The sequence below is a fragment of the Scyliorhinus torazame genome, chromosome 7 (genome assembly GCF_047496885.1).
Source record: "Scyliorhinus torazame isolate Kashiwa2021f chromosome 7, sScyTor2.1, whole genome shotgun sequence".
Lineage (NCBI taxonomy): Eukaryota > Metazoa > Chordata > Chondrichthyes > Carcharhiniformes > Scyliorhinidae > Scyliorhinus > Scyliorhinus torazame.
This window is the reverse complement of record NC_092713.1, coordinates 154215558-154231643: the sequence shown is the minus strand read 5'-3', so window position 1 is coordinate 154231643 and position 16086 is coordinate 154215558. Positions and strand designations below refer to the sequence as shown.

The following is a 16086-nucleotide window of genomic DNA, read 5'->3' as shown; positions in this document are numbered from 1 at the left end:
GACATCATGGCCCTGGAGGCATACGCCACTGGAGCCCAGGACGAGGAGTCATCTCGCTGAAGGAGCACCGCCCCAATGCTGTCCTGGCTTGCATCAGTCGATATCTTGGTTTCCTTGGTTGGGTCGAAGAACGCTAGAACCGGGGCTGTGGTGAGCTTTGCTTTCAGCTCACGTCATTCCTCTTCATGCGTGGGCAACCACTGGAATTCCGTCGACTTCTTGACGAGATGGCAGAGGGCCGTGGTGTGGGATGCCATATTGGGAATGAATTTCCCGAGGAAGTTGACCATCCCGAGGAAGCGGAGGACCGCCTTCTTGTCCTCCGGGGTCTTTATGGCGTTGATCGCCGAGGCCTTGTCGGCATCTCGGCGCACGCCCTGCTGCGAGATGTGGTCACCCAGGAACTTAATATGCGATTGACCAAATGAGCACTTCGCCCTGTTGAGCTGGAGACCATGTTCATGAATTCTCTGGAATATCTTCTTGAGGCGAGCGATGAGTTCCTGGAGCGTTGCGGACCAGATAATTACGTCGTCAACGTATACTCGCACCCCCTCAATGCCCTCCATCATCTGCTCCATGATGCAGTGAAATACTTCGGAGGCAGATATGATCCCAAAAGGCATCCGGTTGTAGCAGTAGCTACCGAACGGGGTGTTGAACGTGCACAGCTTGCGACTGGACGCGTCCAGCTGTATTTGCCAAAAACTCTTGGAGGTGTCCAGCTTAGTAAAGAATTTGGCATGAGCCATCTCACTGGTCAACTCTTCACGTTTTGGTATCGGGTAATGCCCCCGCATGATGTTGCGGTTAAGATCCTTAGAGTCAATGCAAATGCGAAGCTCCCCTGACGGCTTCTTTACGCAGACCATGGAGCTGACCCAGTCTGTTGGCTTTGTGACCTTCGATATGATGCCCTGGTCTTGGAGGTCCTGTAATTGCTTCTTCAGACGATCCTTGAAGGGTGCTGGCACCCAGCGTGGTGCATGAATTACAGGGCTGGCATTCGGCAGCGTTTGGCTTGAGCAGGATTTTATATCGGTATGGGAGCATGCCCAATCCATCGAATACGATGTGATACTGCGTGATAATGTCATCTATGTCGGCTTGCAAGTTTCCATCAGGCGAGGCCGTCGCCGGTGATGATGACATGGTGTGGACTCACTGAGCCAGGTTCAGGAGCTTGCAGGCTCGAGCACCAAGCAGGGACGCTCTGTCAGGCCCGACGATTTCAAACCGCAGTGTTGGATACCCCCAGTTGATAGGAGCCACTGGCAGCTATGGCATTGCCATTGTAGTCAAGGAGCTGGCAGGCAGTTAGAAGAATGTTTGGTCTGGCGCGGATGGTGTCGAGGTCGGATTTTGAGATGAGGTTCGCTGATGCGCCTGTGTCCAGTTTAAATCGGATGCGAGCCTTGTTAACTGTGAGGACAGCACACCACTCGTCGCCGGGATCCACACTGAGGATCGAGAGGCGTTTGGCCGTTGTGGTGGAAAGCAGCGCATGTGTAGTTATGATGCCCACCCAGTATGGGGACTTGAGGAACTCAGCATCAGGGTCTGTTGGGCTGTCGGGATCGGAATCTGGCATGCCTTGTTGTATTGAGCGGACACTCTGCACCGCAGCTGGGATCGCTGGCTGCTGAGTGGTGGAGAAGATCTGCAAAGGGCTGCATAGTGGCCAATCTTGCCACACTGTAGACACCGACATCCTTTTGCCGGACATTGCCACTTTAAATGGGCGGAGCCACAATTCGGACACGTCATGACGCCGACGTCAGCGCGTTCCGTGCACCATCGCGCATGCGCAGTGCGGTCGGTCGACGTACGCACCTGCGCAGTCGGGTTGTCGTCCACTCGGTCGTGGCGCGCATGCGCAGGGACCCGGGAAAAGCGCGCAAAACGGCCACTCTCCTCGATGCTCAGGCCCTGCATTTGTGCAATGACCTGCACCCATTCCGCCTCGTTGGAGGCCAGCTTTGCAGTTTCTGCCACCCTGATGTGGGAATAATGATTCTTAGCATGCTCATGGACAACGCACGTCTCGATAGCGACAGAGAGGGTCAACTGTTCGACTTTCAGGAGCTGCTGCCGAATGGAGTCGGAGTGGACCCCGAAAACAATCTGATCCCGGATCATGGAATCAGCCGTCGAGTCATAGTTACATGACTGCGCTAGGATACGGAGATGGATCAAGAAGGACTGAAAAGGTTCATCCTTACCCTGAAGCCTCTGCTGGAAAACGTACCGTTCAAAGCTCTCATTCACCTCAATGTCGCAGTGGCTGTCAAACTGCAGCAGGACTGTTTTGAATTTTGTTTTGTCTTCGCCGTCAGCGAACGTAAGGGAGTTGTAGATGTGGATGGCGTGGTCCCCTGCGGTGGAGAGAAATAGCGCGATCTTCCTGGCATCCGATGCTGCTTCGAGGTCAGAGGCCTCGATGTACAAGAGGAACTTTTGCTTGAAGATTTTCCAATTGGCGCCGAGGTTGCCGGAGATGCGGAGCAGGCTGAATGTTTTCCATTTTACCGGATGGCTGCTTGCTGGTCAATGCTGATTCACTCGAGGTAGGTCCGTCAAGATCAGTATCACTCTGGTACCATGATGTGTTAGGCAGGTAGGTTCGATGTGGACTGCACTCGATGCAGGGAAGCTAGAAACAGACGTCTAACACTGGAGAAGATCCAACATTGTTTTATTCAACGATAGAACTGATATACATATTCAGCTGTGGGTCGACACTATACTGAACTGACTGGAGACCTTGTAGTAGCCTGACCAGACTTACTAGCTACCGCATGGTGTTTCCACTTGCTAGCTCGTGGACTTTGACTGTCTCAGTGGCTGGGTCCCGAGAGAGCGGGAAACCTAGTGCCCTCTGGCCTTATAGTGGTAGTGTTCTGTCTGGTGATTGGTTGCACTGTATTGTGTGCTTACTGGTCATCCTGTGTGTCAATCACTGCCTGTCTGCATCTCATTATATACATGAGTGGATATTATGACAGGTCCTATAGCCCAATTTCATTGTTAATGTGGATGCTAAGTTGCTGGCCAAGATTTTGGTTCAAGGATTGAGGACTGTGTGCCGGGGGTGATAGGGAAGGACCAGACGGGGAGGCATTTATCGTCTAACATCAGGCGGCTGTTAAATGTTATAATGATGCCCCCGGAGGGGCGAAGTGTGGAGGTGTTGGTCGCCATGGGTTTGGAGTAGGCCTTCAACCGGGTGGAATAGGACTATCTGTGGGAGGTGCTGGGGCAGTTTGGGTTTGGGCAGGGGTTTGTGGATTGGGTCCGGCTGTTGTACCGGGCACCAGTAGCAAATGTGTGAATGAACTGGGTGAGTTTGGAATATTTAAGACTGCATCGGGGGATGAGGCAGGGATGTCCACTCTCCCCACTGCTCTTTGCCTTGGCTATAGAGCCATTGGCAGTGGCGGTGAGAGTATCAAGGGACTGGCACGGGATTGTGCGGGAGGGATGAAGCATAGGGTCTCGTTGTAAGGGGGTGATCTGTTGCTCTACATATCAAACCCTTTGGAAGATTTGGGGGGGGGGGGGGGATGATGGGTATTTTGGAGGAATTTGGTCAGTTCTCGGGATATAAATTGAATATGGGGAAGAGCGAGGTTTTTCGGATTCAAGCAAGGAAGCAGGAGAAGAGGCTGGGGGAGTTGCCGTGGAAGCGAACATTTGGTGTGGGTGGGGGCAGCTCACAAGCTGAATCTGGCTCGGTTGGTGGAACAGGTGAAGAGGGATTTTAGGAAGTGGGATGTGCACCCGCCGTCTTTGGCAGGACGGTTGCAGTCGGTGAAGGTGACGGTTCTCCCGAGATTCTTGATCGTGTTCCAGAATCTTCCGATCTTTATCCCTAAGGCTTTTTTTAGGAGGGTGAATGCACTGATTTTGGGGTTTGTATGGGCGGGTAAAGCCCCACGGGTGAAGAAGGTGCTGCTGCAGCTGGGTCAAGGGGGGGCAGGCTGGCTCTCCCAAACCTGAATTCTTACTGGGTGGCGAATATAGCTACGGTTAGGAAGTGGGTAGGGTCGTTATGGGAGTGGATGGAGGCAGCCTCTTGTAAAGACTCGAGTTTGGGGGCACTCTGCCGTTCGCGCCAGCCAGGTATTCCACAAGCCCGGTAGTGGTGAAGGCCCAGAGGATGTGGGACGGTGGCGGCAGTACTTGAGGCTGCTCGGGGCCTCGGTTTTGGCATCGATCTGTAGGAATCATAGGTTTGCTCTTAGGGGGCTGGATGTGAGGGTTCTGGGGGTGGCAACAGGCGGGGATTGAGTGGTTTGGGGACCTATTCATTGAGGGCAGCTTCTCGATCTCGGAGGGGTTTGTGGAGGAATTTGAGATGCCCACCGGGAATGGATTCCGGTATTTGCAGGTGAGGGATTTTGTTCGGAAGCAGATACCTTCCTTTCCTCATCTGCAGCCAAGGGGCTGCAGGACAAGGTGGTGTCAGAAACAGGAGTAGGTGAGGGTAGAGTCTCAGAAATTTACAAGGAGAGGATTGATTGGGAGGGAGCCCCAATAGGGGTAGTGAAGCATAAGTGGGAGGAAGAGTTGGGGAGGGAGGTGGAGGTTGGGGTGTAGGAGATGGTCATTGCCTGGCATGTGTGTGGCGCGAACGTAACTTCAGGACATGATGGCCAAGGAAGGTGTGTAACGTGGTCAAACAGGTTGATTATTAGCCTGTAAATCCTTCCAACATGCCTAATGGCAGGCAGTAAATTTTGGGAGAGTTACCTGGTCAGCCATACGCCAGAAGGCACCAGCAAACCACTGCAGTACTTTGGCGGGCTTAATCACAGGACATAGGAACATAGAAATGAGAAGAAGTAGGCAATTCAGCCCTTCAAGCTTGCTCCGCCATTTAGTCAGATCATGGCTGATCTCTTCCTGGTTTCAAATCCAGGTCCCTACCTGTTCCCTATATCCCTTTAACCCATTTTCTATGAGAAATATACCTATCTCCTTCTTGAAACCATTTATTGACTCATATTCCACTGAACTATGGGGCAGTGAGTTCCACAGATTTACCACCCTCTGAGAGAGGTTATTCCTCCTCATTTCAGTTCTAAATCTACCACCTCTCAACCTATATCATGGAACAATCCAATGGACGTCCATGGTTTCCAATTATACAAGATGATTTGTCATGCTGAACTTGAAAAGTAATCTGTTTGCACACACTGCAAACAGATTCATTATGTATTACCTTCCAACTGAGTGGCCATTTGTGTAGACAAAAACTCGGAATTGAGTTGAAACATTTAGCGAGGCATTTTGTAGAGATTATAAAGTAAAGTAGCCATCGTCCCAGATGATCATAGGCTGCTTTCCCCTTTGAGGGGCAGAGCTGATTGGTGGTGATTTAACCTGAGGATCACCACACCTAGGTGAGGGGTAAGGTTGAATAACCTCAGCCGGAACGGGAATGGAACCTGCGCTGATAGCCTTGCTGTGCATTACATTGTAAGCATTGTGTTGTTATTCATTAGGCCCTTCCTGTGAGATGCTCAAAAAGACTCATGCAAATCAATTAAATATATCTAAAAAGAGCTACAGTATTGTGTTTCTTTGATTTATGCCATGCAGATGATAGACAGGCTTTTGGGAGTTGGGAGGTGAGTTACTTGGAGCAGGATTCCAAGCTTCAAACCTGCTCTTGCAGCCACAGTATTTAAATGGCTACAGGTGAAAATAAGAAAATTGACATATTTAGTGAATCCTTTGCAGCAGTATTTACAGTTGAGGAGGGTAGCATTTTTTTTCTTTATTTGTTCATAGGATGTGAGCGGTGCTAGCTGGGCCAGCATTTGTTGCGCATCTCTGAGGGCATTTAAGAGACAACCACATTGCTGTGGATCTGGAGTCACATGTAGGCCAGACGAGATAAGGATGGCAGATTTCCTTCCCTGAAGGACAATCGTGAACCATATGGGTTTATATGACAATCATCAATGGTTATCAAGAGACTGGTGGGATTCAAACCCAGGTCCCCAGATCATTACCCTGGGTCCTGGATTATTGGACCAGTGACAATATCACTAGGCCACTGCCTCCCCAAAAAAACTAATACCAAATCTGGGACAGGGACTTAGCATAATTACTCTAAGTAAATTAAAAGTGATGGAGAAAATAATGACACTAAAGGGTCACAAATTTCAGATCAACAAGGATCAGATGATTTTCAATCCAGAATTTTAATGTTATGTTGGTGAGAACATTGCAGATGCCTGAGGACGTTCCAAAGATCTCTTGACTCAGGAACTGTTCCTTTAGTTTGGAAAATTGCATGTCAACCTACTATTTAAGAAAGGAGAGGGGGAAACCAGGGCATTATAAACCAGTAAACCAAACATCTGCAGGACAAGGGAATGGTTTATGGATGTTACTTCCAAAAGGCATTTGATAAAGTCCCTTTTGAGATACTGTTAGCTAAGCTAAACCTAATAAAATTGAGGGGAAATTGCTGCTGATTATGAGATTGGATCCACAGCAGGAGACAAAGGGCGCATTTCTCCAGAAAGATTTCTAAGTGTTGTAGTGAGCGGGAATTGTCGCAAGCTTCCCGGCGCTTGACCCAGCGAGGCCAGCAAAGCTATTCCATGTTAATTGGTCCACTTAACAATTCCTCACGGGCTTCTCGCTGCAAATGAAGGCTTGCCAGTCGATTCGTTTGCACGCATACGCCATTCCCCTCGCTAACAAGGTCGAGCAGCAATTAACTTGCACTTGCTCAGCCAACAATGGTGCCGAGGAGACCAGCCCCAAGATTCGAGGACACTGACCTAGGGAGGCTCTGAGATGCTGCCTGGAGGGATGTCCTGTTCCCCCGAGGGTGCCGGAGGGTTGGCTTTAGGGCAGCCAGTGCTGCCTGGTACGGCGTGACGGAAGCTGTGAGCGCTGGGAGTGTGACCAGGAGGTCTGGCCTCCAATGCCGAAAAAAGGTCAACGACCTACACTGAGCAGCACGAGTGAGTAGACACCAACCCCCCCCCCCCCCCCCCCCCCCCCCCCCCCCCCCCCGGCCAAAGATCTGTCCGCCCCCACAGGAGCATCCACCCCAACTCTCCATGCGACCCTCAACCCTCCCTTCACCCTCCTCTAATCCCCAACCCCCCCAACCATCCCTTCACAACCCCCCACCCACCACTACGAATCACGCGGCTAACGATGCCCTCTCTGTGTCTCATCGAGAAAAGCTCCCCCATAATCGCTGGGAGAGTGTCCAGACTGACTGAGGTGTGTCAGTCCTAAGAATCCTCAACACCTGCAGCGAAACCTGTAGGTGAATGGGGTGACTGAGGACAAAGCAGTCACCCAAGCGGAGGCTGGCGGACGCCCCAGAGATGAGGAACACCGGGCTCCCCTCGGCAGACCTGCCAAGCATGACTTGCAATTGCCTTCCTGACTGATTGATCCACCCCGCCAATGTCCATTCTCCCACAGGTCCTCCAGCCAACGGCGCCATCCTATCCCGGCAGCACCCAGGAGACCAGCTCAGAGGAGAGCGCCGAGTATGCCACCGTAATAGTCGTGGCACAGCTGTCATCCCCACCCTCTACCAGCACATATACACACACCTCGTTGGGAAATGTTAGTGGTCAGGCTTCGGGAACACAATCTGGTGAGCACCACACTGCTGCTGATGTGCATCACGTGGAGTTGGAACCCCCAGGTGAAACAGCAGTCAGAAGGCTGCTGGTTCCCAATCTGATGCTGAGCCTGTGGTACAGGTTTAACCAGAGGCTGATGGAGATGTTAGGGTGCGGCCATAACATTCAAGAGGGAGATGTCAGCGGCACTCCAGCAGGTCCTTGGCCAATTGAAGGATTCCAAGAGGCTACGGGCGCAGGAGATGTTGCCGGCAATGCGTGGCACCGAGGCCAACAATGCTCGTGTGGCAACCGCAGTGGAGAGCCTGGTGCACAACATCGGTACCATTAGTGAAGGTGTTCAAGGCGTCACGCAGTCGGTGGCGGCCATTGCTGAGGGTTCTAAAGAATGTTTGCTTCGCTGGGGGATGTCCCCCAGTACCAGACTGATCTTTATGAGGTTCTGTGGGATATGTCCCGCTCTCAGATGGGAATGGCGAGGCCATCAACATGATTGTGCGGACCATAGGGAACCGCCAGGGCTGGCAGAGCCAGATGATGCAGGGGCAACCGGGGCTCGAACCAGCTGCCCCTGCGCCCTACGGTGAACATCAGGGCTCTATGGGCACCAACCGGGAGGAGGGGGCGCTGAGCGCCAACCCGCACCCGTCCCATGGAATGGGGATGGTGGCCATCCGCTCCCCCGAGTTCCACCCCTCTGATGAGACCGTGTCTCACAGTCAGCACATGGGATGGGTCGGCACGGCTATGCATGTGCCGCCACCAAGTGCACCGAGACCCTCCGGCCCCAGAGGACCCCCGCCAGGGGCATTGAAGGCCACAGGATGAGGTAAGTAGCTGGCTGCCTTCACATCTGATGTGCATCCTGGGGAGACATCTAGGTGTAGTGGTAGAGCTAGGAGGGCACAGCACATCTCTCCAGGCATCTCCTCCACCCCGTTACACCTACTCACCTCCCAGCCGTGGACATGTCCCCAGTGCTGTGTCCCATCTTCTGGGTGTTCGGATGTTGGCTGCTGCGTATGTGGTGTTGCATCCTGCAGTGTTCAGGCACAGTGACCAGGCGTCAAGGTGTGATTGGGATGCTCTGCAATGACCCCCACATGCTACATGGCCCGCCTACCCACGGGAATCCACTTGGGTTGTGTAAAGTGCTCACTTAACCACAATTGATAATTCCCTATTAGCAATGACCTTCAGTTGCAGGGCCAGAGGCCTCAGCAGTCACCAGGGATTATGGGTGGTGGTTGGGGCAGACGGGCAGGGACAAGGGCTACCCTCAGAATGGGTACGCATGATCCAGGGGTTGGCATAGTGGTGCCGCGAGCGGTTGTCCCCCCAGCGCCTACCCCACCCTCCCATGGCGGCCCACTCCTGCAGAGGGTCCCCCACCCTCGGCCGAGGGACCACCCACCCCCCCTTCCCCCCATCCCCAAGCACTGGAGTGGCAGTCCAACGCCCCCGCGCTCTTCGCCTGTGAGCAAAGATGGCTACTCACCTCCTCGAATCCCTACAGAAGCCCTTCCGCCACGTTTCTCGTTTTTAAAAAGGAGTACTAATCGGCACCAGCGTGACCACTTGCTGGGGAGGCCGATGAATGACAGGAGGCCGTTGGATATGGGATGGTTCCCGTTAATTGTATGGAAATAGGGCTTACATGGTGATAAATGGTTTCTCGCCACGCTACGGCGAGATCCCGATTTCGCATACAGGAGTGGGCCGGTTTAATCGCAAACTGTTTAGCGCTTGGTGCGGTTCTCATTTTTGGTCTCTCCCGCTATTCACCTGCCTCGTTTTGCTTGAGCGAGAGCTTAACGACCCTGGAGAATCGCACCCAAAGAGTGGGGATAAATGGCATGTAGTCTAATTTTCAGGATTGTGATGAGTGGCTTCCCACAGGATCTAGACTCTACTCTTCACAGTTTTTATAAATTACTTTTGAAATGTGTTTTTCAGTTCATCGATGTACTTGAAAACAGAATCAGATAATTTATCTTGTTTGGCATCACAGCAGGATAGCAGAGATAGAGACATCCAGCTGGATTGCAGGATCCACTTATTCTATATTTTGACGAAAGAGTATTCATTTGACGAAAGGATCAGATTGTCTGATGTGATTCTAAATCAAAGCACTCCCAGCATCCAACCAGTATGTTTAGTTAATTGCTTGCTGAAATCCACTGGTAGCTTTCAGCGGACAAAAAATACTCATCGCGCCCGACTCAGTGATGGGACGAGGCCGTAAAATCTCGCAAGTGGCCTCTCACGAAATTTGCGAAGCTTGGGATACCTCACAAGATCCAACAAAATCTTGTGAGATGTCGCGATCTGGATCTCGCCCCATATTTAAGTGAGCAGCTAGGCTCTGCTTTCGTCCCGTTAAATCGCGCCCTCAGGTGGACAATTATAACAACTACCTTCTGTGTGAACTAAAACCCACTTAACTGATACTTCAAAATAATTTGCTGATCCCAGATTCCAAAATGTTAAACTATTTTTCACTATACTGCACATAAGCAAAGGTATTTCTTTTTGCATTCATCTTTGGAGTATTTATAAATTCCAACACAGAATGGGGTGGAAATAAAATAGATAATTGTGGCTGTGGATTACTGGAAAACAAACTGCCCTGTGTTGTTAGAACACAACAAGCTGAAATGGCAAGGAGATTAAGGTTCCTCACATCGAACACCAGTGTTAACTTGAAAGTATGCAAAATTTACAAATATAAAGAAAATAATTAAGTTCATAGTTCTTAGTTATATTATTTCTTTGTTTTAAAGCACCAAATGGCCTACTTCTGCACAGTAACAATTCTGTGATTAGATTACCCCACGTTACTAAATTGAACAGACTAAACAGTTTTTATATTAGCTTCATTTCGTAACATTTTTATATCCCTTTCTTTCTACTATTTTTATTCCTTTTTTTATATCCTTTCCTTCATTGTAAACCACTCACAGTAACTAAGGTGGTGTTACTTCCATTGGAGGTGGTCAAAAGATTCTAATTCTCATGTTGTTTTCTGACTTTACGAAAGACTTTGAGAGTATAGTTCTGGTGATGAGTGAATATGAAGTGTAGCAAAGTCAAGACAATGATTATTCATAATTTAGCACCAATTTTAATCACTTGAGCAGAAAAAACATACAAACATCTCTGGCTACAGTCTCTAATGCAGAGTCAACATCGACATCTACTTATTCTCATACTTCACATATCCTAGACTTCTACCATAGCCCCAAAAGGGTTGGTAATTTAGTGGTTATGGTACTGGGCAAGAGGAGGAGGTGGTGCAAGAGAAGTGGAATCTTCAGCAAAACTAGAAAATACTGGCAATATTCCAAATCAATCAGCATCTACGGAGCGAACCAAGAACTTACCATTTCAGCATTGCAGTATTTACCTTTTTATTTATAGAGTGAATGTGGGGGTGGATTTCTGAACTCTTATCGGCAGTAGAAACAGGGAGCTAGATTTTATGTGCACCCACCGGGCATGTTTTTGGGGAGGAGGGCACATAAAATAGGGTGGTTGCCCAGCCCAGCACCTCCCCACAGCCACAATCTCACCCCCGACATGGTAGGTTGGCAGGCGCTGAAATTGGCAAATAATAATAGTCAACTGAGCCTGTTAACAAGCCAATTGACCCCAATAATGCACTGCCCACGCCATAATTTGGTTGATGTGAGCAGCTGGGTGGGAGCGGGCAGGCTACTTTTGTAAATACATTGTTGGAAGAAGGATTACTATCTTCAGGGGGTGCACTTTGCACATTGGAGGAAAGTCCCCCCCCACCCTTAGCAGATTCCTCCATTTCTTTCTCCCCATCTGTTCTCCAAAACCCACCATCCCTACTCCCTAAGATGATCAAACACTCCCCACCCAATAGCTTGGATTTACCACACGCCAGGATCTATTGGGTCTTTTTCAGATTGAAGCTGCTTTACAGAAGCACCCACGAATAAGCTCTTGGTGCTGCTGGGACTACTTGTCAATCTGATTGTCAAGCAGCTTCCATGTGCGGGACTCCTGTCGGCAGTGTGTTATGGCTGTGGGGCGAGTTGGCATGGAATGAGTCTGGAGTGAGTCAGCTTCGAGCTGACCCCCCCCCCCACCCCCCCCCCCCACCCACCCAGCAACCATTAAATGCATTCCAGGAATGCGCAGTGCATGCACACCTTTTAATCTGGACATTCTCACACTTAATTGAGCTCCAGCTTCTGTTGAATAGTTGGAAACAAATGATTTACTTGTTGATCTTCCAAGGCATTGAACGTGGAAGTCAAGACTATGCTGAATAGTTGCGATCAAGTAGGCAAGAGGCAAATTGGCCAAAGCAAGCAAATGTAACTCAGTCCACACTTTCAGCTCATACAATCTGACCTGTATCTCCATGATTCTTGAGATAATTTTAAAAAAAATGTTACACTGAGATAAATCTTATTTAGAAAAAACATTTGTGAGGCACACAATTGTTGATGTATAAATCAACGAGTAAATTTGGGGGATTAAGAGATGTCTTGAGTTGTAAATCTCCAGAGTTTGTTGGCTGATTTACAAACAACATTTCAATTATACACAGGTTTTACCCAAGCTGATATCAGCAGCAACTGGTTAGACTAAGTTGTTTTCTATTCTAGTGTAGTCATAAATCTTTGTATGGAATACAAATTGACCTCTAAATTCCATCATTGAGAATACTTTATCGTCCCAGACTAAACACGACTGACCACATCCTCAAACTTGTTGAGTTAAAATTTTTCTATTTTCTATTTTACTCTGAAGAATAAACATTAGGGAAAAAAGAAATTGCTTTTCCGTACTTCATTGTTTTGGTTATTTAATGATATTTCCTTATAAAAACTAACAAAAATATCAGCCAAGTGAAGACTGGGTGACCACTTTTCTGAGCACCTTCGGTCTGTGCGCATTCAGAATCCTGACCTTCCGTTGCTTGCCATTTTAACACAAGACCCTGCTCCATGCCAACATTCCTGCCCGTGGCCTGCTGCAATGTTCCAGTGAAGCTCAACACAAACTGGAGGAACAGCATCTCATCTTCCGGTTAGGCACGCTACAGCCTTCCGGTCTCAACATCAAATTCAACAACTTCAGATGATTAGCTCTATCCCACCTCCACCCCTTGGTTTTTATTCCATTTCATTTTAACTGTCTTTTACCTTTTATTTATTTCTGGTCTTTCTTTATACATATATATTTTCCCCCAATCTTATCCCCCCCTTCCCTTCTCTCCCTTTTGCTTCCCCTTCCCCCTTATTTTCATTTTATCTCTCTCCCACTAATGTCACCCATCCCCCCACATCTACATCTGTCACAGCTTACCCTCTGACTTTAGTTTCTCTGCTGTTTGGCCTTTCACACCTTTTATTCTCTCTGGGGACTGTCTTTAGCACTCTTTTCCCTTAGTTTTTGTGGGTATGGCTCATCTTTCATTCCCTCACCCTACAGTATAAATATCTCCCACTTTCTATGCCTTTTAGCTTTGACAAAGGGTCATCTGGATTCGAAACGTTAGCTCTTTTCTCTCCTTACAGATGCTGCCAGACCTGCTGAGATTTTCCAGCATTTTCTCTTTTGGTTTCAGATTTCAGCACTCGCAGCAATTTGCTTTTATAAAAATAACAACCTTGCAGTGTGCCGACATAATTCAAAGATCCATCAACTGGCTTTGAGATGTCACATCACTTTTTTTAAAAAAAATTTAGAGTACCCAATTCATTTTTTCCAATTAAGGGGCAATTTAGCGTGGCTAATCCACCTAGCCTGCACATCTTTGGGCTGGGGGGTCGAAACCCATGCAAACACGGGGAGAATGTGCAAACTCCACACGGACAGTGGTCACATCACCTTCTTAAGGGCAATTAGCGATAGACAATAAAAATGCTGGCCTAGCCAGCGACATCCACATCCCGTGAAAGAATTACAAAAAATGTGCTGCTATTTTATCAATAATAAAAAGGAACACATAAATCTCAGGAAGGCTCATAGATCATGGTTGGTCCGCTGAGTAAAACCAGTGATCATTTGTTAATTTAGTGTTATTAATAAAGAAGATTCAGTTTCCTGAAAAGTAAATCCAACACCCAGTGAGCTTCTGTAAGAACTGAAGAATAATATTAGCCGGTCAATTTTTCTCCATAATTGCGTTCTTTCACAAGAGAATATACTGTGAATAAAACTTCATAATTATCCATACCCCAATTGTTACTTTCTAATCATTCACAATGTAAATAAAATAAATTAAATTTCAATCTAATTAAATAGTAAAATAAACAGAATGAGCAAAGCAGAATGCAGGAAATACTGAGTTTGTCAACCTTTCAGGAATTTCTCACTATGAATGCATCAGTGTACTCGCTGTCTGTCATCAAGTAGTTGAAACATCGTCCGAGTCTCTTCAAAATTCTGGATATACCTTTGTGTTTGTTCTAAGTAAATTCCCAGCGCTGGGTAACACTCCGTCCTCATTCAGTTGCTGGTTCTGGTATTTCCCCATGTTTCCCGTCATAGCCTACCACTATTTGATACAGATTGGATACCACTTGAACTGGTCCCTGGCTGTTTAAACTAGCCGCACTATCATTATGAATGCGTGACTCTGTAATGCTTTGCTGATATTTTTTTTGGAGTGTATGCTTTCCAGCTCTATGTACCGAGAACATTTAAAAATAAACAAAAAAAATGAAGTCAGTCTATTTTTCCAATAAAATGAGGCGAGAGCATTTGAGACACTAATGATGGTGCTAAAAGTTATATCTCAAAGAAACTTGGTATTAAACTTTTTTTTTAAAGTGTCATTCTAATTTGTTCTAAAACATTTTGGAATATCCTTTTTTGTCACAAGTTCATGAAGAAAAAACAGGATGATATAATTTGCTGTTTATGATAGGCAACTAGCTTTAATAGCAATATGCTTTGTACAAATATATAAGATTGGTGATCACTGTCCCTTTACACAGGTCCATGGAAGGATTGCTACCATGTCCAGCAAGCTGGATATTCAAACAGTGGCATGTACCTAATCAAACCGGAAGGCACCGATAAGCTAATGCAAGTTTGGTGTGACCACAGCCATGATCAGGGAGGTTGGACAGTAATCCAGCGTAGAGTTGATGGGTCAGTCAACTTCTTCAGGAACTGGGAGAACTACAAGGTAAATGTGTCAAGAACCTTTCTTATTTGTTTACAGAGCATTTGTGTTCAAGATGTGACAACACATTCTGGCATTGGCGACATTATGTACATCTCATGTGTCAAACTTTGTCAAGGTACATTGTATGCTCCCTGCAACACACTGAAAACATGCCAAATGTAGACAACATTTCTGATCTCATGTGGTTTTCAAACATTCATGTGCGAGAGACACCCTTCAAATATTGATAACACTCCAGTGGAATCCTGATCGTAAAACTTCCAAAGGGTACCTTTAACAACCAAATGCTAGGGAGTTCCAAGGCCGCAAATTATGTATTTTATTAGTGCTGGCAACAGAAATGTGCTTGAAATGCCTATCTGTCCAAAGTACAGATGCACTGACAGAAATCCAGATTTTGTGTTTAAGGCCTCATAGGAACCATTTGCAGACTTCAATTTGCTTACTACTGCTGCATAGAATTGTTATTTTCTGACAACTTTACTCACTTTGGTCGTCTTTTGTGCCAATTCAGGGCAATTCTGTATTGGTGCCTATCACAGATGTTCACTGCATCACATAAAGCTGCATCACTATTCAGCTAAAATAACACTAAAATACTGACTAGGGAGATGGTGGGGTTGCAGGTGGTGGGAAATAAAGCAGTAACTCCAAATCGCAGTTAAAGTCAAACGACCAAATGCAGACTTTCAAAACAATATCAATTTCTCTGTAAAAATGTCAATGGACTCAAAAAGCTATTTATGTTTCTCTCTCCACAGATGCTGCCAGACCTGCTGAGTTTATCCAGCATTTTCTGTTTGTATTTCCAACTTCTCTGAAATTGATGTCGCAATGAAGCCATTAAGTTATATTCAGAGATTACCAATATTATGATCCGAAACCAGACCCCAACGGTGGCTAGGGATACTGGACAGAAACCCCAATATTTTATTTTAGTTTTGTAAGGCTGTGGGGAAATGATTATTCATTCCAGGAGTGATTACATGAAGAAATAGGGATATGGTATATTAGAACAAACTTTGGGCGTCATTCTCCGACCCCCCGCCGGGTTGGAGAATCGCCGGGGACTGCCGTGAATCCCGCCCCCGCCGGTTGCCTAAGTCTCCGGCACCGGATATTCGGCGGGGGCGGGAATCGGGCCGCGCCGGTTGGCGGGCCCCCCCCGCTGGATTCTCCGGCCCGGATGGGCTGAAGTCCCGCCGATAAATTGCCTGTCCCGCCGGCGTGGATTAAACCACCTTTTGAACGGCGGGACAAGGCGGCGTGGGCGGGCTCCGG

At 47.7% G+C, this 16086-nt stretch overlaps 2 protein-coding genes across 4 annotated transcripts in view; one reads left to right on the top strand and one right to left on the bottom strand.

The window, feature by feature from the left end:
• Nucleotides 1-16086, bottom strand: part of ralgps2 (Ral GEF with PH domain and SH3 binding motif 2) — a 677925-nt gene that overhangs the window by 296537 nt on the left and 365302 nt on the right. The gene's annotated exons all lie outside the window — the stretch shown is intronic.
• The window catches only part of angptl1a (angiopoietin-like 1a), a 110564-nt gene that overhangs the window by 66102 nt on the left and 28376 nt on the right, over nt 1-16086 (top strand). The window contains exon 3 of the mRNA XM_072511680.1: nt 14612-14805. Within this exon, the coding sequence (XP_072367781.1) occupies nt 14612-14805 (194 nt within the window). The remainder of the gene's footprint in view (nt 1-14611; nt 14806-16086) is intronic.